The 25961-nt window shown below is 51.6% G+C and overlaps 1 protein-coding gene and 1 pseudogene across 1 annotated transcript; both read right to left on the bottom strand.

Moving 5' to 3' along the window:
- Positions 1-2198: 2198 nt before the first annotated feature.
- Positions 2199-4289, bottom strand: LOC138997342 (heparan-sulfate 6-O-sulfotransferase 1 pseudogene; annotated as a pseudogene).
- Positions 4290-12060: 7771 nt separating this feature from the next.
- Positions 12061-25264, bottom strand: CUNH16orf95 (chromosome unknown C16orf95 homolog). Its single transcript, XM_070399048.1, has 8 exons — positions 25101-25264; positions 23854-23905; positions 22980-23120; positions 19825-19971; positions 19140-19286; positions 18306-18342; positions 14269-14479; positions 12061-12312 (listed from the first exon to the last, which is right to left on the bottom strand). The coding sequence occupies exons 3-8, from the start codon at positions 23118-23120 to the stop codon at positions 12294-12296; spliced, it is 702 nt and encodes a 233-aa protein (XP_070255149.1). The 5' UTR covers positions 23854-23905; positions 25101-25264; the 3' UTR covers positions 12061-12293.
- Between the last annotated feature and the right edge of the window lie 697 nt (positions 25265-25961).

Here is a 25961-nt window from a genome sequence, read left to right as displayed (position 1 = left end):
GATGCTGTAGGCACAAGGAACCTTCCCCCAGAAGCAGGTGGCCTTCGTGGGAAGTGCCAGACTGGAGACCAAAGGGGCTGAGGGGAACTGTGAGCTGGCACCTCTCCTGGCACCTCAGCCTGGGCGCTGGCCTAAGACAGGCCTGCCTTCCAGATGCAGCAAATAAACTGAGGAGAGACCCAAGTTTCCGTGTGAAGTGGAACAACAAGCCATACGTTAAACATTCCAGTACATGCAGCACAGGTCCTACGCTCAGGCGCGCACACCAGGAAACCGCTGCAAGGCCGCCGCCGTCCTGGGCCCGGCCTCCGGCAGAGCGGGCCTGAGCTCTCACTCACACCGGAGCGGCCCCCTCCCCAGCTCTCGGGAGCACAGCCATCCCCTGGCCTAGAGCACAGTGGCCTCAAGTGCTGAGCATCAGAGCAGGCACCTCCCCCTCCTGCCACCCTGCCCTTCATGTCCCTTTAAAGGAGCCGTTAAATCACCTGGGTGCTCGCCTCCTCAGCATGACCGCCCACTCCTGGGCATGGTCCTGGGTTGGGGCTGGCACAATGCCCACCCAGCCTGCTGGCTGCTCTGCCTTTGGACACAGGATGAAGTGGCCAGTGCAGAAAGCTGAAAGGACTAAAGCCAGACAAGCAAAGGCTAAAGCCGCTTCCTCCTGGGCAGCCACCTCATTGGACACCAACTCAGCTGTTCCTGTGCTGTGGAAGGCTCCTGGCTCCCCACTCCTCACTCCCTGTGAACTGCCTGTGAGGGCTGCCCTTGCTGGGCCCTGGCCGGGTGACTATGGCCGCACTGCCCTCCTGGAGGCAGGCCTGCGGCCTCTAGGCACGTGTGCTTCCTTCCTGGAGAGAGGGGCCCCTGTCTACCTCAGTGTGGGCTCACACTCAGTTCCCCAGAACCCAGGTTTGGGCCCTCATTCGCGGACAGCACACTCAGATAAGACACTGGCCCGGCCTTGGAACATGGCTTTTCCAATCTGCAGGGTTGCTGGAAACAGGGCCTGCCAGCTTTTGGGGGTCGGGGTGCAGGGAACTGCAGGGAGAGCCAGGGTGGGGAGGGCTGTGAATGTGGGTAACAGGGAGTCTACTAAAGCCATTTCTCTGAACCTAGCTGAGAACCTGAAAGCCCGGTCTCCTTTCCAGGCCATCCTGAACCACCATGGCCCCGACGACGCATGGCCGTGGGCAGCAGCTGTGGTCTGCCATGTTCCCGCCAACAGAGGCTTAACAGCTTTTATACATGGGGTGGTGGTAGCAGTAGGGTAGGGGCTCTGAATAAATGTGCAAGTGATGGGCTTAGGGCCAGGGCAGTCCACTAACAAGTACCAGGTGTCAGAAAGGAGAACAGGGTAGGGGCCCTCAACTACGATCCCCCCTACTATCTGAGCTGGGCTGACTGGGTGGTCACCCCAAGGCCAGTTTGGGTGCAGCTTCCCACTCCTGGGTGCATTCCCCACAGCCTCCTCCATCTAATGACTTCAGAAAGGGGGTGGGGAGCCAGGAGGTGTGCCCTGATCTCCTGACCCAAAGCAGGAAGCCAGAGAGGGGAGGGGCTTCCCAGGGGCTGGACTAGAGTCTTCCTGGTTCAGATGGGTGGCCCTGACAGTGAAGATGGGCAAGTGTGGCGCTCCACTCCTCACAACACCTCAAAGGGCTGCACATGGTCTCAGGGAGGAGGGCCTCATTCAGGCCTGAGCCAATGGGGCCACTGGAGGCCCAGGGGCTGCTGGGGTCGCTTGAGCCTGAAGAAGCCCTACTGGCCTGTGCAAGCAGAGTGGGTATGTGCATAGTGGGTGTGGAGCACACTCCTGGTCTGGCAGGGCCACTCTCCACTCCCAGCTCCACTGTCTCTTTCTTGTCTTCAAACTTTCAGCTGTTGTGAAGTGAGGTGGGACCCTGGAGAGCAGAGATGCCACCTGCCCCGGTCTGTGCAGACCTGACTGGGGCATCCTTCAAGCTCACTTTCCACTGAGCCAGTGAGTGACACAGACTGGTTCCTCAGACCTCAGGCCTGGGGACACCGCGAGAACCAGCCCCACTGGGCCAGCACGGCCACCTTGGTCTTTGTTCAGGATGCACCTACCCTCTGTGAGCGGATGTGGGACTCTCTTCCCATCCGAGCCCTGGGCAGCGCCTTGTGAACAGTCTATCTGATCTCACCTGCCTCGCCCCACGGCCCCTGAGGGGCCGCCACTACCACGTCTCCATGATGTGGCTCATGTCCTCAGGGGGCACACGGCCTGGCTCCTCGGTGCCCTCCCAAGGCAGCGCCTCTCTGACTCCGTGCAGCGGGCATTCCCCCTGGCTTCTGGGATGCTGCTCCCTGCGCTCCGGGAGCTGGTAGCGCTGCTGGAGCAGGCCCTTGGCAGAGTCATAGAGCTGCATGTCCAGGTCATTGAGCTCCTCCAGGCGCTGGACAGTGTCCTCATCCGCCTCCAGGCCGCCCGCCCTGGTGCTGTTGTCCTGCATGAAGGGCCTGGTCACCTTGAGATTGAACGTCCCTCAAACAGGTGCTGCGTCTTGCGCTGGAACGCTGTCAGGCCAAACAAGGCCGAGCCCGCGGCTTCTCCTTGGTCCTCTCCAGCAGCAGCGGCCGCGCCCTCGGGAATGAAGAACAGGCTGTAGCCGCCCACCTGACTCAGTGGCCAGCATGCGCACCTGGTGGCTGTTGGCCAGGTGGGAGGGGCGGTCCATGAACTCCTGCTGAGTGCAGCCTGACCAGGCCGTGCCCTCCTAACAGGGCAGTAGCTCCTCGGGTGGGGGTGTGCGCCCGCCACACAGATGGCCCCACGCTGCACGGGCCGCCACTCACTCAGGCAGCGGGGCACAGGGCCCCGCAGCAGAGCGGTCGTAGAACGTCCTGTGCGTGTGCAGTGCGGCGGGGTCAGGGTGGCCCAGCAGGCGGGGCACGCAGTTGGGGAGCTGGATTCAGTCCAGTGCAGCCCCAACTCCAGCGGTAGAAAAGCGGGAGAAGAGCCAGGTCTCCGGGCGGTTGGGGGGATGGGCCCAGCGGGCAGGCACAGGGCACCTGGAGATGCATTCTGCAGGAGGCGTCAGCTGAAGGTGGGGCCGCCCATCTGCTGGACGTGCAGAAAGACGATCGCTTCGTCGCCCTTCATGTGGAAGTACAGCGAGCACACCAGCTCACACCAGGACAGTAGTACTCGCAGTGCGGGTGGGGCATGGGGAAGAGGTCGGCCCAGGACCACAGGATGAGCAAAAGCACGTGGAGCCGGCCACCGCCAGCACCAACTTGCTAATGTGCTCAGCCACAATCCTGCCACCGCTGCTGCACAGGTCACTACTGCCCACAAGGGCGCAGGAGAGGCAGGGGAGAGGCCATGGACCAAGTTTTCTACTTCCTTCCAGTTTTAGCTCAAGTATCTCATTCTTGCAGCAGTAAATACTGGTTGCTTGCGTGAATGCGGAGGTGTTATTAGAGTGATACATACAAGGTGGAGGGGGTTTAACAAGAGTTGCCAGATTAGGCTTCCTGAGCACTGAGCTTGTATTCTACAGGATGAAGGCGGAGGAAGAGATGAGGTGTGAAAAATGCCAATGGCACAAAGGAAGCCCCGTCAATGTTAGGAGGTTGGCATGGGGCAGAGAGACCAGGAGGGCACTTCTTTGAGCTGTGAGAATAGGAGTCAGAGGCTCAAAGATCTGACAGCGGAGGGGACCGCCCCGCAGCCAGTGTGGGAGGAGCAGACCAGGGAGAGTCTGAGCACCAGCAGGAAGAGGCAGGGAAGAGGAGGAGCCACCAGCAAAGGTGACTGAAGAAAATGACAAGAGATAAAATGGGCATGTTCGTTTACACGTATCTCCTTGTCGGGACATCAGCTTTCTGAGAGCAGAAATGATATTTTACTCCTCTTATAGGCCCGAAAATCAGACATTTCCGTTGCAAAATCGGAACTCAGGTGTGTGGGTTTTTTTGTTTGTTTTTTTTGTGTGGTTTTTTTTTGGGGGGGGGGGGGGCGGCGAGGGTTTTTTGTTTTTGACCTGAGAAGGAACACAAAGGCCATGCATTTCCAATATGGTTTGTTTCCTTCCACAATCTGTAACATAAAAATATGTACAGTGTTCAGGGCTGACTTTACCAGTGAGCTTGGTAAGCTCTTGCCCAGACGCCTTCTCTGCGTCACCCAGTTCCGACCACAGTGCTGTCACAGGGGCTAGTGTCCTTCAAGGCCGTTGCCGTGGACTTCACCCAGGAGGAGAGGCAGCAGCGGGTCCCAGCGGGAAGGCAGCCTGCAGGGATGTGACGCTGAGAACTACAGCCATCGCGTCTCCTGGGCGAGGAGAGCTTGCTCTCTGGGCTGCTATGTGGGGGCTTCTAGTCAGTGATTTTGTCCTTGAGTTTGAAGAAATAAGTGATAAGACATTCAATTCCTTTTGGGCACCGGGTAAAATATTTGTATATCAGCTTCTCCGTCAAAGGGTTCTAATTTTGATAAGATGCAAAACAGGTCACCTTATGAAACAGCCTCTGAGGCCACACCTTCTACCCAGAGATATGGAAACCGAGCAGCTGGCCCAAGCCCAGCTCTATTTCTCACGCACAGTGCACGACAGCACTAAACCCAATGTGATCATCAGTTTGGAGCAGGCAGAAGAGCCGTGGGCAGCAGAAGGTGACTTCCCATGTCACAGTTGCCCAGGTAAGTTAGTAAAACATTACATTTATAGGAATGTCCTACCAGACCTTTGGGAGTGGCCAACAGTACCCCTATGCCTCAGATGCCCAAATCATTCCATCCAGGACCCAGGCAGCACTCTCCCGCCAGCACCTGTACACAAGCTCCGTTGTGGTTCTACAGGTGATTTCCATGTGTGGGATGTTCTGTGCTTACCAGTCACGCCTGTGGCCCTTGCATTCTCGGTAACTTACCTGCTTCCCATGCCCACAGAATCCCTTCGTTTTCAGGCATTCAAAAGTATGGCAAGTTACACAACTTCTCTGAGGCTCAGTTTCCTCATCTTTGAAATGGGAAGATGAAATGGCTGTGTTGTTGGGCTGTTCCCAAGATTAAACTTGGCAGAGACTGCTAATCGTCTTCCCAGCATCCACTCTTCCATTGTCCTTAGTGTGGAGCCCAGTGTAAAGCCGGGGCATGAAGACCCAACATAACATCTGCACTTCCAGGCTCCCCACAGGGCACCACAGCACCAAACCCCATGTGATCATCAAGTTGGAGTAGGCAGAGGAGCCGTGGGTAGCAGAAGGTGACAGGGCTCTGGCTTAGAGCATAAGAGCCTTTCGGAAGATTTGTACCAGTGAATGTGCTAGTCAAGACTTCAAGGGAGCTGTGGTCAGCAAGATGACCCCGAAAGATGTCCAAGTCCTCATCTCTGACCCCTGAGGGGGGAAAAGGGCTGTTGAACAAGTAATGAATAACCAAGTAGATAAATCTTGGAGTTCTGTGGTGGGGAAAACTGTCAACCAGAAACACCTGTCACTACAGGAACCCGATGGCCGGCCATAGCCCTTCATAGTTTGGATGCTCGTTCTCCAATCTGCGTGTTTCCCAAGTCTGGGCACTGTCTGCCTCCTTGGCCCATGTGGATGGAGCAGAAGCACGGGAGCCTGTTTGAGCCTGGAATCTCGGTAGATTCGGTGGCTATTGAGAGCTCCGAGACAGTTTTCCATTCAGACTGTGGCATTTCAAGCTGTGGGGAGCTGGTTGCTGTCAAATAACCTCTGTGATCTCCAGCTCATGGCATGGGCAGAGGGCTCGCTCGTAGCTGCTCCGTGCAGCAGTTGACGGGCCAAGCTGACAGTGTGGCCGGGTTCTCAGGACTGAGGATGAGCCAAGCACTCACTTGATAGGAAAGCCAGTCACCCTGCTCCCGAAACAGTGGGGTCTGCTTCATCCCAGAGCTGAGAGGTTCGTCAAATACAAGAATCACTCTGGCAGGAAGAGGCCGGCCGTTGTTCTGGAATCCAAGGGAAACGAGTTTGCAGCAAAGGGACCAGCTCTCAATTGGCTGCGAAGGACTTTTTCTGGAAGGTGAATTTAGGGAATCTCCCTGACGAGAGGTTGAAAGAGATTCTCTGGCTCTCGCAGGACCCTTTCCTGTCCTGGGAAGACAATTATGATCAGTAGTTTGGGGCCCTTCATCTGCACTTTTAAAAGCCTAACTTTTGTTGTTGTTAATTTTCACCCAAGGATATTTTTCCATTGACTTTTTAAAGAGTGGAAGGGAGAGGGGGGGGGGCAGATTGAGAGAGAAATGGAGAGAGATTAGTTACCTCCCACAGATGCCCCAACTGGGGCTGAAGATCGAACCTGCAACCCTTCAGTGTGTGGGTCGACACTCTAACCACTGAACCACACCAGTCAGAGCAAAAGCCTGACATTTTAAACCACCATTAGCCCCAAAAGGATCCTGTCCTTCCCTCTACCCAGAACATTCTCCCTGCCCGCTGCAGGCTTTTGTTGTTTCAACTACCAGGCAGCCTCCCAAGACCTGCCCCTACGAGGTGTCCCTGCAGCACTGGAGAGTCTGTCGTCCTGTCCCTGGTCACCCCCCACCACGCTGGGGCAGAGGTCTGGGCCAGGCCCCTGACTGGGACAAGGAGGGGATGGCCAGCTGGGTGGAGAGATGTACCCCTCGATGAATGTTGAGGTGCTTCTCAGTTATCTGGGTTTGATGAGGCTGCTTTTGCTGTGGCAGTGGTTTGGCCACATTCTCCAGCATCATCTTTTCAAAGGATGGTTTCTCCAATGGTGCACTGTCCTTGTCCCTGAGCAGGCAGCAGGCAGGCTTCTCAGAAAAAAAGAGACAGTTTCTCTGAGGAAAGGCCAGGCCGGATGGAGCGGCCTCCAGTCCCTGACGTCCCTGGGAGCAGGCTGGCTCTGTGGGGAGGGAGGGCAGCAGGTTGCCACCCTCTTGGGGCCTGGGTCTCCACACTGTTCTGGAATGAGTGGCCGCCCCACCTGGTGAGCTGTCATGAGTCTTCAGCATACCTGGGAACCAGAGAGCTCAAGGCGAAGACGAGGCAGCCAGAGAACCCACTGCCCTCACTCTCACACTAAAAAGGTTTGAATGGCAAGAAGCTGATCAACATTTCTAAAGAAAATGCTGTAACCAGGGTCAGGGAACATTCTGGAAGCCTGGAAGGATCCCATGGTGCTGTCACATCAGCCAGCAGGGAGGACGGTGGAGGGCAGCAGCCACAGGGCTACAGCCTGTGCTGTCCAATGTGCTAGTCACCAAGCATACATGGCTGTTCCAAGTTGAACTAAAGTGAACAAATATTAAAATTCAGAACCTCAGCCCCAGTTGGTTGGAGAGTCATCCCGTACATCAAGAGGGTTGCAGGTTCAATTCCCAGGCAGGGCACATACCTGGGTTGGGGGTTCAATCCCTAGTCGGGACATGTGCAACTGTCAATGTTTCTCCCTCACATCAATGTTTCTCTCTCTCCCTCTCTCTCAAATCAATAAACATATCCTTGGATGAGGATTAAAAAAAAAAAACACCTCAGGCCTGGCTGGTGGCTCAGTGGTTGAGCATTAATCTATGAACCAAGAGGCCACCAGTTCGATTCCTGGTCAGAGCACATGTCTGGGTTGTGGGCTCATTCCCCAGTAGGGGTCCTGCAGGACACAGCAGATCGATGTTTCTCTCTCATCGATGTTTCTATCTCTCTATCCCTCTCCCTTCCCCCCTCTCTAAAATCAATAAAAACATATTTTTAAAAAATTCAGAACCTCAGTTGCAGTGGCCACACTTCAAGTGCTCAGTAGCCACATGTGGCTTGTGGCTCCTGTCCGGAAAGGTGCAGATCTAGAACATGCCATCACGGAGTGTTCTCCTGATGAGCTGTACTGCATGGCAACTGCTCAGTAAATTTTATGGGACAGAGAGATGGAAAAGGGAGGGAGGGGTGAGGAGGTGTTTCTCTGTGTTCCCTGACTTGAGCCTGAGGTGCCCCAGATACAGGAACATCTTTCCCCAAACCCCTCAGACTACTTGGGACACATTCTGCCCAGAGGTCACACACTCCAGGGCCTCTCCCGGAGACAGCAATCAGCAGCCCTAGAAGGCGATGGAGCAGCTTCCAGTCCTGACCTCTGGCTTCTCTGGGAGGATGCCAGGCCAAGACTTTCAGGCAATGCTCTCTCGTGGCTCCTCAAGGCGTCTTCAAGAAAACTCACGCAGGCAGGGAGTGCCTGGGCTCAGGTCTGGTGACCACACAGACATGCTGTGTGGTCACAGCATGTCCAGCGTGGGCCACTGAAGCCAAGTTGTCACTGCATTAAGGACAGGTGGCTGTCACTCCACTGGAGCACCTCTGGACAGATTTCAGAATGACGGGGCCAAATACTCCTCCATACCTGGGAGAAAACCATGGCTGCCGCCACTGAGGTCCGGGCACTGTCCTCCCTCACATCACGTGCCCTGCCAGGTTTTCTGCCCTAGCCTCCAAGGGGTCTCCGCATCCATTCTCACCCTCCATTCCATTCAGCTTGGTTCAGCCATAGTGCCTTTTACCAAGTGCAAGTCTGATGCACTTGTGATCCTAAAAGCCCCCACTGTCTGGCCCCTGCTCCATCTTCTATCGCTGTCCCCTCCCAAGCATGAGCTTCCTATGTGGGTTGCACACCCCAGACTACCCCTGGAGGCCTTCACACTGTGTGCCTCTGCCCAGACATTCTGTCCTCATCCTTTGTTGCTGGGATAACCAGACTCATCTTCAAGTCTCAGCTCAGATGGCCCGCCCCCAGGAACCGTTCCTGACCCTCAAGACCGAGTCAGCATGCCTTGCCTTATCTGAGGTTCCAAACAGAGCACAGAGCCTGAGGCAAGGATTGAGTGTTTTATTGAGAGGTAATCCAGGAAGCCTTGTGAGGAAGTGCGGAAGGAAGGCAGGGAAGGAAAGGAGCCAGGACAAAGGACATTTCCAGGAAGGTGACCCGTGTCAGTTGGGGCTCAGCCTGCTGGGACCCTCAGGAGACAGTGCAGAACACAGCTCAGAGGGGGAAGAGACTGTTTATCCACATCTCCCACCATCACTGGTTGAGGGCTGCTCCCTGGGGTGTCACTCCCCAACACATCCAACCTGTTCCTGCACAGACTCCTGCAGCCAGAGGTCACTCCAGTCAGAGACTGATGGTCCTTGGGGCAACACGGGCATGTGAGCAGGATGTGACATGGACAATGTCCCCTGCCCTCCCACTCCCATGCTCACATGTACTTCACTCTTAACACCACCATCTGCCTGAGAGCAACTTGGGGTTCAGGCACATCTTCTTACACTCTCTCCCCAATGCCTGGCACATAATCAGCAACATGGTTTGCTGACTGAATGCCTGATGCTTATGTAGCCCTTGCGACTCTGAAGATGCACCCAGGAGAAGGCAGCTGTGCCTCCCGCAGGGAGCCTGGAGGCCCACCGCCACAGCCAGCTCAGAGGGAAGGATGTGCCCACACACCCCGCAGGGCCAGCCACTGGGCCGTGACTGAGCTGTCTTTGTCCTGCATGTCTGTGGCAACCAGTCCTCTCGACTAGACTTCTTCAGTCTCTAAAATGGACACCCCGTTCACACATCCCAGAGTCTGTTCCTGTGGGAATCTGTCCATTCCTTCCTCCTGGTCAGTGACAGAGGTTAGCTCAGGGTGGGGGATTTGAGTACTTTCCTGTATTCTCAAAATCGCCCAAAGCAAACTGTACTGCTTTGGTTCCACTACTTTGAGATCATTGTAGATTCACATGTACTTATAAGAAAAAATAGAGAGCCCGTTACCTTCATCCAGTTTGCCCAGTTGGTAACATCTTGCAAAACTATGGTGCAATATCACAACCAGAACACTGATAAAAGTCAAGATACAAAATATTTCCATCACAAGGATGCCTCATGTTGCCCTTGTATATGCACACCCATTTCCCTCCTACCTCACCAGCTCCTGAACCCCTGGCAACCACTACTCTGTTCTCCATAGCTATAATTTTATCATTTGATGAATGTTATGTATGACAACTGGATATCCACATGCAAAATAATGAGCCCAGAACCCTACCTCACACCATATAAAAACATTACAAAAATTAACTCAAAATAGATTTAAAAAAATGTAAGAGATCAATTATGAATCTGTTAAGAGACAACATAGATTCACATGTACTTTGTAAAATCGGATTGTGCAATGGTTTCTTAGAAATGACCATATGACTTAGAAAACAAGCAACCTTAGAGAATTGAGATGACTGAAATTGAAAAATTTTTGTCAAAGGACATTAGGAAGTGAAAAGGCCCCTGGCCAGTGTGGCTCAGTTAGTTAGAGCATTGTCCTGTGCACCAGAAGGTGGTGAGTTCCATTCCCAGGTAAGAAATAATAAAGTGAGCCCTGGACAGTTGCTCAATGGTTAGAAGGACTGAAGGGTCACAGGTTTGATTCCCAGTCAAGGGCACATACCCAGGTTACAGGTTCGATTCCCTGAGCCCCAACTGGGGCTCATGCAAGAGGCAACCAATCCATGTGTCTCTCTTAATGTCAATGTTTCCCTCTATCTCTCCCTCTCTTTCTATTTCTCTCTCTCCCTCCCTCCTTTCCACTCTCTCTGAAAATCAGTAGAAAAATATCCTCGGGTGAGGATTTTTTTTAAAAAGTGAAAAGGATTTTTAAAAAATGAAAGTGAAAAAGATTTTTTTAAAAAAGTGAAAAGGCAACCCACAGAATAGGAGAAAATATTTTCAATTATTTTCTGATAAATATATAGTATCCAGAATACATAACACAAATTTAACAATAAAAAAAAGACAGTCCAATTAAAATATACACAGTGGGTTGAATAGACATTTCTCCAAAGAAGATATACAAATAGCCAATAAGCATATGAAAAGATGCTCAATATCTTTAGTCATTAGGGAAATGCAAATCAAAACCACAGTGAGATACTACTTCACAACCAAAAGGATGGCTAGTAGCAAAATGACAGATACTAAGTATTGGAGAGGATACGGAGAGATCCAAACCCTCATGTCTTGCTAACAGGAATATAAAAAATAAAATGGTGCAGTTTTCCACTGTGGTGAGAAAGTTGCCATACGACCCAGCATTCCTAAGTACATACCCAAGAGGAATGAAAATAAAAACATTAAGCTAATGTCCAGCTGGTGTGTCTCGGTGGTTGAGCATCATCAATCCATGAACCAAGAGGTCACAGTTCGATTGCCGGTCAGGGTACATGCCCTCATTTCAGGCTCGATCCCCAGGAGGGTGCGTGCAGAAGGACCCAATCAATGATTCTCTCATCATTGATGTTTCTCTCTCTCTCTTCCTCTCTGAAATCAATAAAAAAAATTTAAAAAAACAACAAAAAATCACTCAGCTAAGTGAAAGAAGCCAGACACAGAAGACCCACATACATGAAATGTGCAGAATAGGAAAAGTCAGAAAGTAGGTTAGTGGTTTCCAGGGGATGGGAAGACGGGGAGGAGGGGTGACTGCTTGGTAGATACAGGGTTTCTTTTGGGGGTGACTAAAAAGGTCTAGAATTAGGTAGTGGTAAATATACTGAAAACCACTGAATAATATACTTTAAAAAGGTATGTTTTAGCCCTGGCTAGTGTGGCTCAGTTGGTTGGAGCATCGTCTCATGCACCGAAAGGTCACGGGTTTGACTCCCGATCAGGGCACATACCCAGGTTGTGGATTCAATCGCTGGTCAGGACTTGTATGGGAGGCAACCCACCAATGTTTCTTACATTGATGTTTCTCTCTCCCTCTTCCTTCTGCTCTCTCTAAAATCAATAAAATAAATTAATTAATTAATTAAAGTATATTTTATGGTATGTGAATGGCATCTCAGTTTTAAAAATTCAATTCACATACAACTTTATGCTATTTAAAGTGAGGCCCACCTGAAACAGATGCTGAAACCATTTCTGGTCCCTCATCCAGAGGTTCTGCTGTCCTTGGCAGAGGGAAGAGAAACTTGGAAATGGCTCCCACCCCACAGGGACTCAGAGGTAGAAAATAAGTCACTCCTTCATGAGGGGGAATCATTATCAATAATATAGTGGCCACTTTAGAGTTTCACAAATAACATTTATTGATTACATTTATAACAGAATCTCACCCGCATTCACAGCAACTCTGTACAACCAAGAATCCCCCCATGAGAAATAACTTGGATTGAATCTTGGGTGTGAATTATGTGATCTGTGAAAAGAGTGGCTATCACAGACTCCTCCTGATTTAACAACTTTCATTAAAGACCTTGATTATGATTGACATTTTTGTTGATGTTCTTGATACTAGCTGAAGATTCCAGCTTCAAACGCCCCAAAAATGGCTGAAAAGCAAAGAGAAAGACAGTTACTAGGAACATCCTCCAGCCGAGCCCACACTGCCCTTGCAGGGCCTGTCAGGAAGCCTCCATGAGGAGGAGAGTGCAGGGTACCCCACAATGGAGGGAGATGCCATCCAGGTGCCCAGTGCACTTAGTCCTGAGGAGCCCAGGCAGGAGAGGGGTGCAGTGAGGCGACGCCAGAGTGAAATCTTAGCTGGCTCACTTTTAGCTATGGGACCTCAGGCAAGTCACACAACCCCTCAGAGCCCGCTCTCTCCTCCTGGAACAAGGATAGAGTCCCAGCCTTGCAGAACCAGAAAAGGAATGGAATGGAATGAAAGCTACAGCAGGTCTGATCAAGAAGACAAGCACCTGACTTAGTCACTCTTCCTTGGGGCTCCCTGTTAGGAAGGTTCTGAGCGCGCACGCCCTCCCGAGGCCTCTCCAATTCTAGCAAGTCTCCGCCAGGCCAACTGATGGGCGGCCAGTGGCTTCTCTTCAGATAAGCTAGTTGTGTGGTTTGGGGTATCTCCCAGGGCATCCCACATACACCCCATCCAGGTAGGATATCTCTCCTAAACAGCTGCTTGGTGCCTGCACCTCTGCCCGAAGAGCCTGCCTCAAACGCAAACACCTGTAAAGGCATCAGCAATTTTCCTTTGGGCCTACCCTGACCATCTACTTTACAGTCAAGCTTCTTTGCTCTTCCCAGAGTGGGTACAGAGGAGTCCAACTAAATTTGACATTGAGTTGGCAAGCATAAAAAGAAAGATGAATCTTCATGAAAAGCAAAGGAAAATCTCACAGCGCTGACCTACTCATGTTAACAGGTCATTCCAAGTTGACGAACCCCTGCCCGGGCCCCTTCCTGGGAGCACATGCCCTGAGAGGCTGAGCTACAGGTCACTTGTAAGTGAATGTGCATCACAGGGTTGTTTATCATCCCAGGGAGTCCAACACTAGGATAGACAAGTGGGACACAGGGGAAAGGGACTCCCATTTCTGGCCATGGGAGAATGACACAGACAAAGCTGACCTGACACAAACTACTAGAAAAATGGGGAAATGACACCTACAACTGTTTTCGGGTGCTGGACATTTTCTAGAATATTCCTCTTACATTACATGGACGAGACAGAAAATTACAAAGCAAACAAGTCAATACATGTAAATTAGAATTATATACATTTACATATTAATATGTATTTGCATGTCTATATACATAGAAGTGTGATAAAAAGGAATTGGACTGGATGGGATAATGGTTAGGAAACAATGGGTGAACTGGGGCAGAGGCTGGGGGGGGATTTGGAGGAAGAAGGCTTTTTCAGAGGAGACTAAAGGAAGAAGCTGGGTAAGGGGGGGCATCCCTTGAACCCTAAAGTCACCCTGGAGGCTTCCTGGAGGAGGGACTAAGCAGGATTCCAGGTGACAAATGTGGGGCCTGGTGGAGGCTGGTGGGGTCCAGATTGGTTAAGAGCTTTCCAATATGCAGCCTCGATGACTGAGGCAGGGCTCAGGGAGAGGCAGCAGGTCCCACCCCAAAAGTGTGCTCAAATCCCAGAGGGCTAGCTGGGCGAGCTCTAAGATCCACTTTCAACCCTGACATGATGAAAATGTATGGGAACTAGAACTGGAGGTTTTTGGGGGGCAGGAGGATTTTAGAACTTGGGACAGAAAAGAGGTGAAGAAAGGTGGGAGGCCCAAAGTGTCCCGGTCCCCACCATCAGCTCCATCATATCTGACTGCTTTTCCACTAAGCAATGGAATGAGAGAGAAGACACCTGCTTTGGGTATGACGAAGACTCTGGACTTGATAACGCATAACACTAACCATGGCCACACCCATTTCTCACTTTTTTGCTGAACTACAACCAAGTTCTCCCACATCTTTGCCTCCCATACAGCCCAGGGAGTGAGGTGGGCCTGGGGCACCTCTGTCCCCACGAGCCTGCTTACCGAATGAACGAGATGGCCCTCAAGACAGCCTGGAGGAAGGCCAGGAAGCTGAGGCAGAGAGGCAGGAAGGAGGGCTGGGGGATCACTCTCCTCTCCGGGGCCAGCTGCCCTTCCTGGTGAAGGGCCTGGAGCTGCAGCCACTTGAGGAGGAGGTGTCTGCTGCAGCAGATCCGCCAGCGGTGGTGCCAGGAGTGTGAGTCCAGGGGGGATTCTAGGCAGAGAAAGCGAGTCAGGCCCAGCCCGGGTGTGGGGACAGGCCCATCCTAAGTTTGTACACTGCACACCAGACAACCTCCAGAACCCAGGGCAGGAAGCCAAGTGCCCCAGCAAGATGGGTCACAGCCCCAGGGTGTGGACACTGAGCCAACATTCATCAAGATGAAGAGGGCTGTTTACTTATTTCCATGGTGATCATGGGGCCTCCTGGCTGTTTTTTGAGTTTTTATCTTTTAGAGCTGGGTACGGAAACATTTATGGATGAAAGGATATGGAATTTAGTTGAGATCTGTTTCTTGTTATTCATTTATTCATTCATTCATTCATTCATTCATTCATTTATTGAAGAACAGAGTGGGTGAAGCTCAGATGAAACCAGGTTGGTGAGGAGCTGATGGTTGGAGCTGAGTGATGAAACATGGGACTTATCTGGGTACTTGAAATTCCCCATAATACAAAGTTAATAGCAATCACAACCACCAGTGGGATTCCTGTGCTCCCATCTCCTTGACCCTCTCAGGTTTCTAGACATCTACTTTGTAAATACATGCCCTCCTGATAGTACAACTCATGTATTTACTATACTACTAATGCATTACTACTATAAAACGTACATTCTAATTATACTGATATGAAGGTGCACTACTAATATAAAATATAACAAATATATTTTCCTTTAAAAAAAAATTCTAAGCAAAAGCAAAGAGAAGAAACTACAAGATGAGAAATACAGATTTTCTCTTTAAATAGAAATCAGTCCTGGCCAGTGTTTCCAAGTTGTTAGAGCATCGGCCCACACACCAAAGGGTCTTGGATTCGATTCCTGGTCAAGCGCACATACCTGGGTTGCAGGGGGCAGTGTGGGAGGCAACCAATTGATGTGTCTCTCTCACATCCATCTCTCTCTCCCCCGCCCATTCCCTCCCTCCCTTCCATTCTCTAAAAAAATCAAGTTCCTCTGTATGAAGCTCTCAAAGGGATACATGCTAATTCTGCTTGTACAGTGAGACTGCCCTCTCCAGTGAACACCTCTGGCTTGAATGGGCTTGAGGGCTTGAAAAATTATTAATATTAACTGCCTGAACTATAAAACAATGGTTGGAGTAAAAATTAATACTGTTTTTGCTGTTGTTTTTAATCCTCACCCAAGGATATTTTTCCCATCGATTTCTAGAGAGTGGGAAGGAGGAGGAAGGGGGGAAACAGAAACATTGATGTAAGACAGATACATCGATTGGTTGCCTCCCTACCTGGGCTGGGGAACCTGCAACCAAGGTACATTGATCAGGAATCAAACCCATGACCCTTTGGGCTGCGGGCTGACATTCTAACTACTGAGAAAAACTGGCCAGGGCTAATACTGTTTTTTATCAATGTATCAGTTGACATATATGATTCAACAATAAACTAACTGCGTGTTTAGATTTACTTAAAGATGCAGAGTATTATCCAAAGCCAAAAACAACCAGTAAAAATAAACCCATAAATGTGTGTGATTATACAATTAGAATAGGAGTGTGGCCCTAGCTGGTTTGGCTCAGTGGATAGAGCGTCGGCCCACAAACTGAAGGGTCTGGGTTCGATTCTGGGCAAAGGCACATACCTCAGGTTGCAGGCTCAATCCCTGGCCCTAGTTGGGATGCATGTGGGAGGCAACCAATTAATATGTTCTCTCACACTGATGTTTCTCCCCCTTCCTTCCACTCTCTCTAAAAAATCAGTGGGGAAAAAAAATCCTCAGGTGAGGATTAACAAAAAAGCAAAAGCCCTGTTAGGATACAGATAAGGGCTGGGCAATGTATGTCTGAGTTGACAGTCACTGGTAACCCATGAGGGCAGGGAGGAGGGTAGGTAAGGGCCCTGCAAAGAGAAATTGGGGTGGGGGTGCACAATTAACAAAACAGAAAGCAAAAGATTGGCTCTAGTTTCAGATACAAAAGCTAAAAATCATTTTATTTAAAAAACTCGGTACCAGTAGGAGAATAGTAGGACAAACTGCTACTCTTTTTTTGTTGTTGTTGTCAATCCTCACCCGAGGATATTTTTCCATTGATTTTTAGAGTGGAAGGGGTGGGGAGGAATATCAATGTGAGACAGCGACTGGTTGCCTACTGCACGTGCAACCCAGGTAGGTGCCCTTGAATGGGAATCGAACCTGCGACCTTTAGGTGCGCAGGTCAACACTCTCACCACTGAGCAATGCTGGCCAGGGCCAGGGCTTTTGCTTTTAAATGTGTATGGGCTTGCTTTTGTTTTCCTATGTCACAATGTTTTTTCTCTGGGGGGAGGGGGTCCATTTCATTGTCCCCAACAGCTGCATTCTCTAGGTGGCAAGTGCCACGTTTCAAATACACCCCCACTGATGTTCATTCTCCCAAAATATTGCTTCCAATATTTTTCCCTGGAAATCACTGCTGCAGACGGGTGCATGTGGGAGCGTCTACAGACATGATCGGATGTGGTCTTGCTGGATTAAGGGTTATGCATATTATGAAATTTGACAGACACCTCCAAATTGCCCCCCTGGCAAAGGCTGTGCTAATTTACACTTCTCCGAATTGTGTTACTTTTATAATCAGGAAAAAATATGAATCTTTTGCAACATGAAGAGATGGGCATGCCAAGTAGTGGCCCTTCCCTTCCCAAGCATGCTCCCACCCAGCTTCTCTTGGGCTCTGAGAGGGCTGCTCAAACTACTCGCCCGTCACAGGAACCCTGGCATCGGGCATCCAACCTCCTATCGTGCTATCCACCATTTCCTCCTGTGTTTACAGATTCCATCAAGGTGTACTCACTTCTCAGAGCCTGGCTACAGCATGCCAAGGGGAGGACATGGTACAAGCTCACAAAACATGTCCACTCCTTTGCTCACATGCAATGTGGAGAAAACAGACGTACTGGACATCAGCACCAGAAAGGGTCTTTAAGAGCAAATCCAACCCACTCATTTTAGAGGCAATGGATATAGCGGTCAGGGTGCAGATGCCACACTTGTATAGTATGACATGAGTGCATAACTAAATATAGATAAGGGGTCACAAATGGATATATATTTTGTCATGAATATGTACTCCTTCATGAACATATGACTATGTATATACTATGTCATGAATATATGAATGTGTATATTCTAGGTCACAAACATGAATGTATGAAGATACTGTGTATTAAGTATATGCATAAATATGGTCTCACGAACAGAGAATGTTATGAATATACAATGTAGAAATGTGTACTATTTTATGAATATATATATAAACTATCATAAATATATGTATATACAACACACACAGTATGTCATAAATTATAGACAATTAGAGATTTTAAAAAAACACTTTAAATACCTTCTAACTCCAGACTGCAAACTGGTCTCATCTTAAAAACCAATGCTGGCCTAGCCGGCATGGCTCAGTGATTGAGCATTGACTTATGAGCCAGGAGGTCACAGTTCAATTTCTGGTCAGGTCACATGCCCGGATTGTGGGCTCAATTCCCAGTGTAGGGCATGCAGGAGTCAGCGGATCATTGATACTCTCTCATCATTGATGTTTCTATCGCTCTCTCCCTCTCCCTCCCCCTCTGAATTCAATAAAAATAAATTTTTAAAAAATGCTGATAGATGGGTCAAGTCTGAGGCTTCCCTGGGTTCATTGGGAAAAGATGGTGGGTGATTAATGATGCCTGGGAATAGCGCAGGGGTAGAAGTGCTATGTGTGCCAGTCTGTGGATGCCTGTGTGTTACAGGCACCTGGGATAAGAGAAGTCTCCCCATCCCCATCACGATGGTCAGGAGACCCCCCGACTTCCCGGGGGAGATTTACCTTTAATGCTTTTAAAACTCTGCTGCCTTTTCACCACCTAAAAGAAAAGCATGTCAGCAAATGTGTCCACCCTGGTGATCCAAGGGCGGGAAGGGGAATTTGGTCTGGAAACCACCAAAGAGGCCAGGGCCAGCGAAAAACATCAGTGCCCTGGTCTCCTTTTAAAAGGATTCTGGGTCTTAATTCTGGGGACAGTTTACTGCTTGATGGTGGAAACCCAGCAACTGGAATGTGGGTGAAGGCAGAAGGAAGCTCTAATACCGCCCAGGACACCATGGGATAAGGGTGCCAGGGGCTAAGGAGGGCTGGACCTGGCCAACCTGCAGTCACTGCCTTGCAACCCAGAGCCAAACAAAGCAAAGAGCCAAGACAGAAACTCAGAGCAATGGTCCTTCCCCGATACCCTCCCTCCTGCCACCACCCTCCATGTGTGCCAGGGGTGGGGTTAGAAGAACAGGATGCTCAGACAGGCTGAGAGAGCTGGAAGGGGGGGAGGGAGGGAAGAGGTGGTGGAGAGGAGGAGACAAGGTGATGAGGAAGCAAGCAAGGTGGTGTAAGGGGGGAAGGAGAAGAGGAAGAGGAGAAGGTGGCAGTAGAAATGGTGGTAAGGAGGGCAGCAGAGACAGGCACCCTCCTCGGAGAGCAGTGTACCCCCCTTCCCAACCACACCCCACCTCTGTGCTGCTCTGCCATGGCCTTCAGAGGACGCTCCCACAGGACGTCAATGGAGGCCTCTGTGGGGAAAGAACCCAGCACCCTCCCCCCTCATTTCTGGGTCCCCCCAAAGGCCCGCCCTCACTCTCAGGCTCCTTGCTGTGAGAGCCTCCCTCTTACCTTCTTGCAAGACCTCAGGACCCGGGGCACCCAGTAGGGCATCACAGCCTGATCCCTAGGCATCGGGAGATAGCCCCCAGAGTGGTGATCTGGGCAGGGGCACGCCTTGGTGGCTTTGGGGATATCAGTCTGGACCATATTTTGGATCTAACAGAGAGGAAGGGAAGAGGTGGATGGAGCTGTGCCCCAGATAAACTTAGCCTCAGGGACAGAGTCTAGTGAGCTCATCTCCACATCCCTCCCACAAGCACATGCCAACACCCCAGCTGAGGGAGTAGGGGTGGGAGGCACAAGCGCCTCCATGGTTCCCCTGCCCTCACTACCCACCTGGATGACTGATCCCTAATCCTAACCCTGGATCCTAATGTTTGACCATAATACCTAGTCTAAACTTAGCTAGTGCTAAGATGGTAGGAGAATTGGTGGTAAGGAGGGCAGCAGAAACAGGCACCCTCCTCAGAGAACAGTGTACCCCCCTTCCCAACCTCCACCAGGACATGAGACCTGGCCCCAACCACACCCCACCTCTGTGCTGCTCTGCCATGGCTTTCAGAGGACGCTCCCACAGGACGTCAATGGAGGCCTCTGTGAGGAAAGAACCCAACACCTTCCGCCCTCATCTCTGGGTCCCCCCAAAGGCCCGCCCTCACTCTCAGGCTCCTTGCTGTGAGAGCCTCCCTCTTACCTTCTTGCAAGACCTCAGGACCCGGGGCACCCAGTAGGGCATCACAGCCTGATCCCTAGGCATCGGGAGATAGCCCCCAGAGTGGTGATCTGGGCAGGGGCACGCCTTGGTGGCTTTGGGGATATCAGTCTGGACCATCTTTTGGATCTAACAGAGAGGAAGGGAAGATCCGAAGGTGGGTGGAGCTGTGCCCCAGACAAACTTAGCCTCAGGGACAGAGCCTGGTGAGCTCCTCTCCACATCCCTCCCACAAGCACACGCCAACACCCCAGCTGAGGGAGCAGGTCTCCCCTTCATGACATTCTGGGGCAGGAGGCACCAGCATCTCCATTGTCCCCCTGCCCTCACTACCCACCACTTGTACCTCTGAATGCAGTGGGACTCTGAATGGCGAGTGGTGCAGGGGCAGGACACACAGGTTGGACCCAAGAGACCTCTGTCCTGAGCCTGGTGGCTTCTAGGAACAGCCCTTGGGCACAACATTCAGTCAGCATTCTCAGCCATAAAGAGGGCTTTGCCAGCATTTTGATAACATTGATCAGAATCTAATATCACAGTCTTCGATCCAGCAATGGATTCCTGAGACTGCATCCCAGGACTTGTGTACATCTGCAAAATGTGTGCACAGAACACTCATTGCAGCATTGGCTGTTGTGACCGAAGAGCCTGAATGCCCATCAATAAAGAACAATAAGTTGATGAGAGGAAGGGACAGAGGAAATAGGATGGCCTTTGGTAACAAGGTAATGCAGTCTGTCAGACATGATGTGAAGTGGGAAACATAGCACTGTAAGCACATCACTGTACTATTTGCGGTTTTAAAAAGATGTATGTGTAATATTGCTTGTACATGAGTTATGGTGGGCCACATCCAATTCTTCACCCTTTCCCTGCAGCCTCCCCCTTTGCCATGTGACTCTGCAGTTCCTTCCAGCAGGGACAGGGTAGACCTCAACTTTGGTTAGACCAGGGAGAGCCAGATCTGGACCTGGGCTAAAGGGTCCTCAGAGGTTTCCAGCTGCTCTTACTCATTTGTCATTGCCACGGGGAGACCATGCCTGAGCAAGCCCACCAGCCTCAAGACCAGACACACATGGGGCTGGGCTGCCCCCCAGACACACAAATAACAACAGTGACTGCTCTTTCAAGCCAGGAGTTGGGTGACTTATTACACATCACTAGTGAAAGAATATGCCAGCTTAGGTAGCAAGATGTTAGTAAAGGAAGGGGGCGAGGGAATCAGGCGTTATTATGCATAATCAACTAGAGAGCGTAGGCTTGCTTCCCTGGGAAGTTACAACTTCATTCACTCCCCAGGGAACAGGCTAGAACAGTAAAGGGGAGGTAAACACGTGTGCAGTAGGAGCCAAGATGTGAGCATAGCCTGTCAGTCTCGCCTGGGAAAATAATACACTGGTTAAGAGTTGGACCCATTGAGCCCAGTAATGCGCACTAGCCCGTTCGTTTGCGCATTCTCTCTCCATAGTAACCATGTGGCCCTAGAAGCCCCGGGGACTCCAAATGCAGGCTCCCAAGCGGGAGCCTGGGTCCAGCAGCACAGCAACGGCAGTAGCTGGGAATGGCGCTAAGCTACCTGGATGGGACTGAGGTTGCTGACACCAGACTAACGGCACAGAATCTTTGGACACCTGCCTTCGTTTGGGCCTTGAAGAAGAAGAGGCTGGACTTTTTCCATGGCAGGAGGGTCGGAAATGGGACACTGGGGACCCAGGGGCACTCTTGGTTTTGCATCTGGTGCCACAAATTACCACGTCACACCCTCCCATAGGTGGGTCTCTTGAATGTCTTCCTAGAGACCCCATCAAACAGCACTGTTTCCACCGATAGCAGATACACACAGAAAATCTCCAGGACACACAAGCCTTGGGGTAGGGTCTGAGCAACAGGAAAGGGGGCGGAGGCAGGCTCCTTTGTACTGCTGGAATTCCCAACCATGCGCACATGTCACACATTACAGAAAGTAATAAAAACTACTTTTGAGTGACCCTGTTGACTTCCCAAAGCTGCCAAGAGCACCAGACAACCTGTATGAGATGTGCTGCAAAGCACAGATGACTCTACAGAGGAAGGGCTGAGGGGATCTGAGGACTTAGGCAAAGGAGAAGACCTAACAAGGCCTGGGGCACTCAGGACCCTCCCCAATCTCTGCACCTCTTGCCACCATGGCATGGACACCCCCCCCCCCCTTGCCTGTGACCCCTTTGCCTGGCAGGATGAGGACACTCTGGCCAGTTCTACCCAGTCTACTAACCACTTGCTGAACGCATGCTCCCTGGCAGTGCTGCACTAGAAGCACATGGAACTCCATCCTGTCCACTGGGGGTCACTCCACCACACCATCCATGGGAAATAATAAATGCCGGGAGGACAGGGAACAGGAGCTAGGAAAGCATTCCAAGCCAGAGGAGGCTTTCCAAGAGAGTCACTGAACCAGGTCCCAGGGGCTGGCCAGTGGAGAAAGCAGCAGAAGAGCACGAGCCTATCTGACAGCCCTCAAGGACGTGAGTAACGGAACTGACTTCACGGGCACACCGTACAGTCTGTCCATGCAGCAATCACTTCCTCCCTCTTATTAAAAGAACCCAATGCCCTAGCCCCGTGGTCGGCAAACTGCGGCTCTCGAGCCACATGCGGCTCTTTGGCCCCTTGAGTGTGGCTCTTCCTAAGCCTTAGGAGTACCCTAATTAAGTTAATAACAATGTACCTACCTATATAGTTTAAGTTTAAAAAATGTGGCTCTCAAAAGAAATTTCAATCGTTGTACTGTTGATATTTGGCTCTGTTGACTAATGAGTTTGCCAACCACTGGCCTAGCTGGTTTGGCTCAGTGGATAGAACATCAGCCTGCAGAATAGAGTCCCAGGTTCAATTCTGGTCAAGGGCACGTACCTTGGTTGCAAGCTTGATCCCCACCCCGATCAGGGTGCATGCAGAAGGCAACCAATCAATGTGTCTCTCTTAAATCAATGTTTCTCTCTCTCTCCCCCCACTCTAAAAATCAATGGGAAAATATCCTCAGGTGAGGATTAACCAAAAAAACAAACACACACCCATTCATATAATTCTGAGGAGTGACTGGTCCCCTTAAGTTTACCCTGGACCCAGATGAAGAACCCCTGGTTCAAGTCACCTACCTGCTTTTGGGGTCTCAGGGACAGAGGGACCCAGTAAGGTAGTGCTGCCTCAGCCCTGGGCACCGGTAGGCGGCCCCCAAATCTGGACTGGTACTCACAGCAGAGGGGCTCTCGGTGAACAGCACTGGGGACAGGACACATCTGAGCAAGAGCCAGAAAAGACAATTGAATGTGATGCTGCATTTGTAACGAAGGCCAAGGAACTCTCTGGAAGAGTAAGTCAATGCTCAGAGAGAGCCAGGGTTGAGGCAAGATGTCCAAGGGCAGGGACAGGCCTCATCTCCTATTGCAGCTCAGAAAGAGGCAGGCTACCATGGCTCGCCCTCCAAAGTCATGTATGTGGTGGGGACAGCCAGAGCCTGCAGAACAGGTGTGCTGGGACTGGTGGCCGCTTCCTGCCCCACTGCCATGAGAAATACAACCAACCCTAGAGGAGAGATGATGGCTCTCTCTCTGATTATGTGTCAATCTGCATCCAGTGTTTTCCACTTGCAAAGGCTCCCACATCCATCCCCTGTGATCCTTCCCCCCGCCCCCCACCCCCGCCCCCCCATGAGCAGGAAGGAGAGAGAGTCATCCTCTTCAGGGCAGATGAAGGAGCGGATGCCCAGAGCAGGTATGTTAGGGGGCAGTACGGTTGTCCCAGGCCTCCCAAATCCCTGTCTCAAAGTGTCATGAGGAACTGGGGGCTGGGGATAGGCAGTGGGTGACACTACATAGAGCTTTGGGGGGCTTGGTGATGACCCTACACCATGAACTCCCGTGTACAACATATCCTCTCATGAATGCTACTTCTGACCCACCTCTCCGCTCTCCCCACCCCACAGGGGTGTGCTGGGTTGGGGTAAAGTAGCTGAGGGTTTGCTTTCCTTACCAAAGGATCTGTGAGGCACACTTCTTTCCCAAGGGTTTGAAATGTGCTCTTCCTAGAAAAAAAGAGCATGAGGTTGAGAAAGCTCTGGGCTTTGTGTAAACTGGATACAGGAGTGCTAGGGTGAGGGCCTGGGCCACCTTCCTGGAACTGGCTCCTATCATTAAACCCCAGGGGTGTAAGGGGTCATCCTTCTAAGCCTAAGAGGGGGTCTGGGTGGTAACAAAAGGTGTGCGTGGGCGCCTGTGCTGTCTGGGCTCCTGGAGGTTAGGTTATTGCGGAACCCTCACTGCTGAACCTATGGCTCAGGCACACTCCAGCCAGGCCCTTCGGGGAAGACAGGACATTCCAACGGTGAGAACTTCCCAAGGCATGGAGCTGCCGAGCACACCTATGATGCTTTCTCAGTCCCTCCCTAGCTTACTTAGAATACGGAAGGAAAACAGTGTCAAAACCACATTTAATTAAGTTCCTTCCAGCACAAAAACCTGGTACTTGGTCTCTGGGATGACTGTTACTCTTCCTCATTCCCGCCCACCAAATGGTAGAATGCTGGCCATTGGAACCTCCGGCGGCATGAATGGGATGTGTCAGGTGTCTGGTAATATGGAAACTGTAAATGATACAAATGCTTTCTGAGTGTCAATATTATCCTCATCATTGCTACTTTATCAGAGCGATAACCTGAAAACCAGAAGAGTGATACAAGTGTTTTTGTGTCTATTACCATAACTATTATTGCTATTTGATTACAACAGCTTCCGGTCATTGTGATCAGGTCACCCGGCTAGTATCTGAAGACCGAGGGAGTGGGCAGAGCCCTGCATAGCGGCCAAGCACCCCGCTTCCTTGGGGGCCACAACCGGCTCCGTTCACGTGGCTCATCGGGGCTGGAGCCCGGCCCCCCAGGCGGGAAGTTTGGCCCCGCTGCTGGGAGAAGGGCCAGCACCCAGAAAAGCCAAGTGGGAGACAAGGCAAACACCCTGGACCGCAGCGCCTGCCTGAGCACCGGGATACGCCCACGCCTGACCCGTCACCGACTCCTCAGTGAGACAGCAAACTGCCCCGCGCCTACACCCTGTGCTCAGGTGGTCCCCGCCCTGCCTGCGCGACACACGCTACTGCGGGGAAGGGACGTCGGGGCGCCCAGGACAGGCCGCCCTAACAGACCCAACGGACGCCGAGGGCTCCGGCGGGGCCGGCCGGCTGAGAGCCGCGCTGAGACGGCCGCGGAGGAGGGCGATGCTCACTGAGACGTGGGCGTGCAGGCGGAGACGAACACGCGAGGCGCTTCGCAGGCGGCCGAGCTCTCCCTCACACCAAGCCCTCCACGCACCGCGGACCAAGCCCCTTCCGCCAGCCGTTGTTCTGGGCCCGCCCCTCTGCGCGCCCCGCTGATTGGCGCATCTCCAGCCAATTAAGCGCTACCTTCACGTGCAGTTAGCTGGCGGCTGATTGGTTCCTAGTGGAACTGACCTCGGGGTTGGCGGGTTAACGGATGGGACCGGGTGGTCCTGGATGGGAAGCCCAGCAACCGTCATCGGGGATGCCCAGTCACCGTTTCCAAGGACGGCCCGCGGGGCGCCCCAGCGGTGAGGGGGGGTGGGGGCAGCGGGGCGCGGGGGGGTGGGGGGGAGAGGGGCCTGTCCGCCGGAAGGAGAGAAGTCAGTGCGACCCTTGCAGGGCCGCGCGGATGCGGGCCCAGGGCAGGTTTCAGGGAGCCACGACGCATCTCGGCATGAGTTTATCACACGCAGGACTTGGCATATAACAGTACTTACTACTTGTATTTGAAGTTGTTCATTGTTTTTCTGGAATTTAGACTTAACCGTGCACCGCATTTCATTGCTGAATCTGACAACCCTACCGATGGGCTCAAATTGTGGCTTTTAGAGAAATGTGTGTTTCTTGAGCGACCTGAGGTTTAAAAGGCCGTGGAATTCAAAGCGGCTGCCGCCCCGAGGGTCCAGCTGCCCCTTAGTCTCCCCTTCCTCCACCTTCACTCCGTGCACGGGTGCCTGCGCTGGGCAGTTGCTAAAATGAAAGCAGGATTATGTCTTCACATTTTCGTAAAACCAAATACTTTCTGCCTCTATATGTTCCTTTATCAC

Source organism: Myotis yumanensis, unplaced genomic scaffold (assembly GCF_028538775.1).
Source record: "Myotis yumanensis isolate MYYU_CA2020_CCGP unplaced genomic scaffold, mMyoYum1.0.hap1 SCAF_18, whole genome shotgun sequence".
Lineage (NCBI taxonomy): Eukaryota > Metazoa > Chordata > Mammalia > Chiroptera > Vespertilionidae > Myotis > Myotis yumanensis.
The sequence above is the reverse complement of the archived record's forward strand: the minus strand, read 5'-3'. Positions and strand labels throughout refer to the sequence as shown.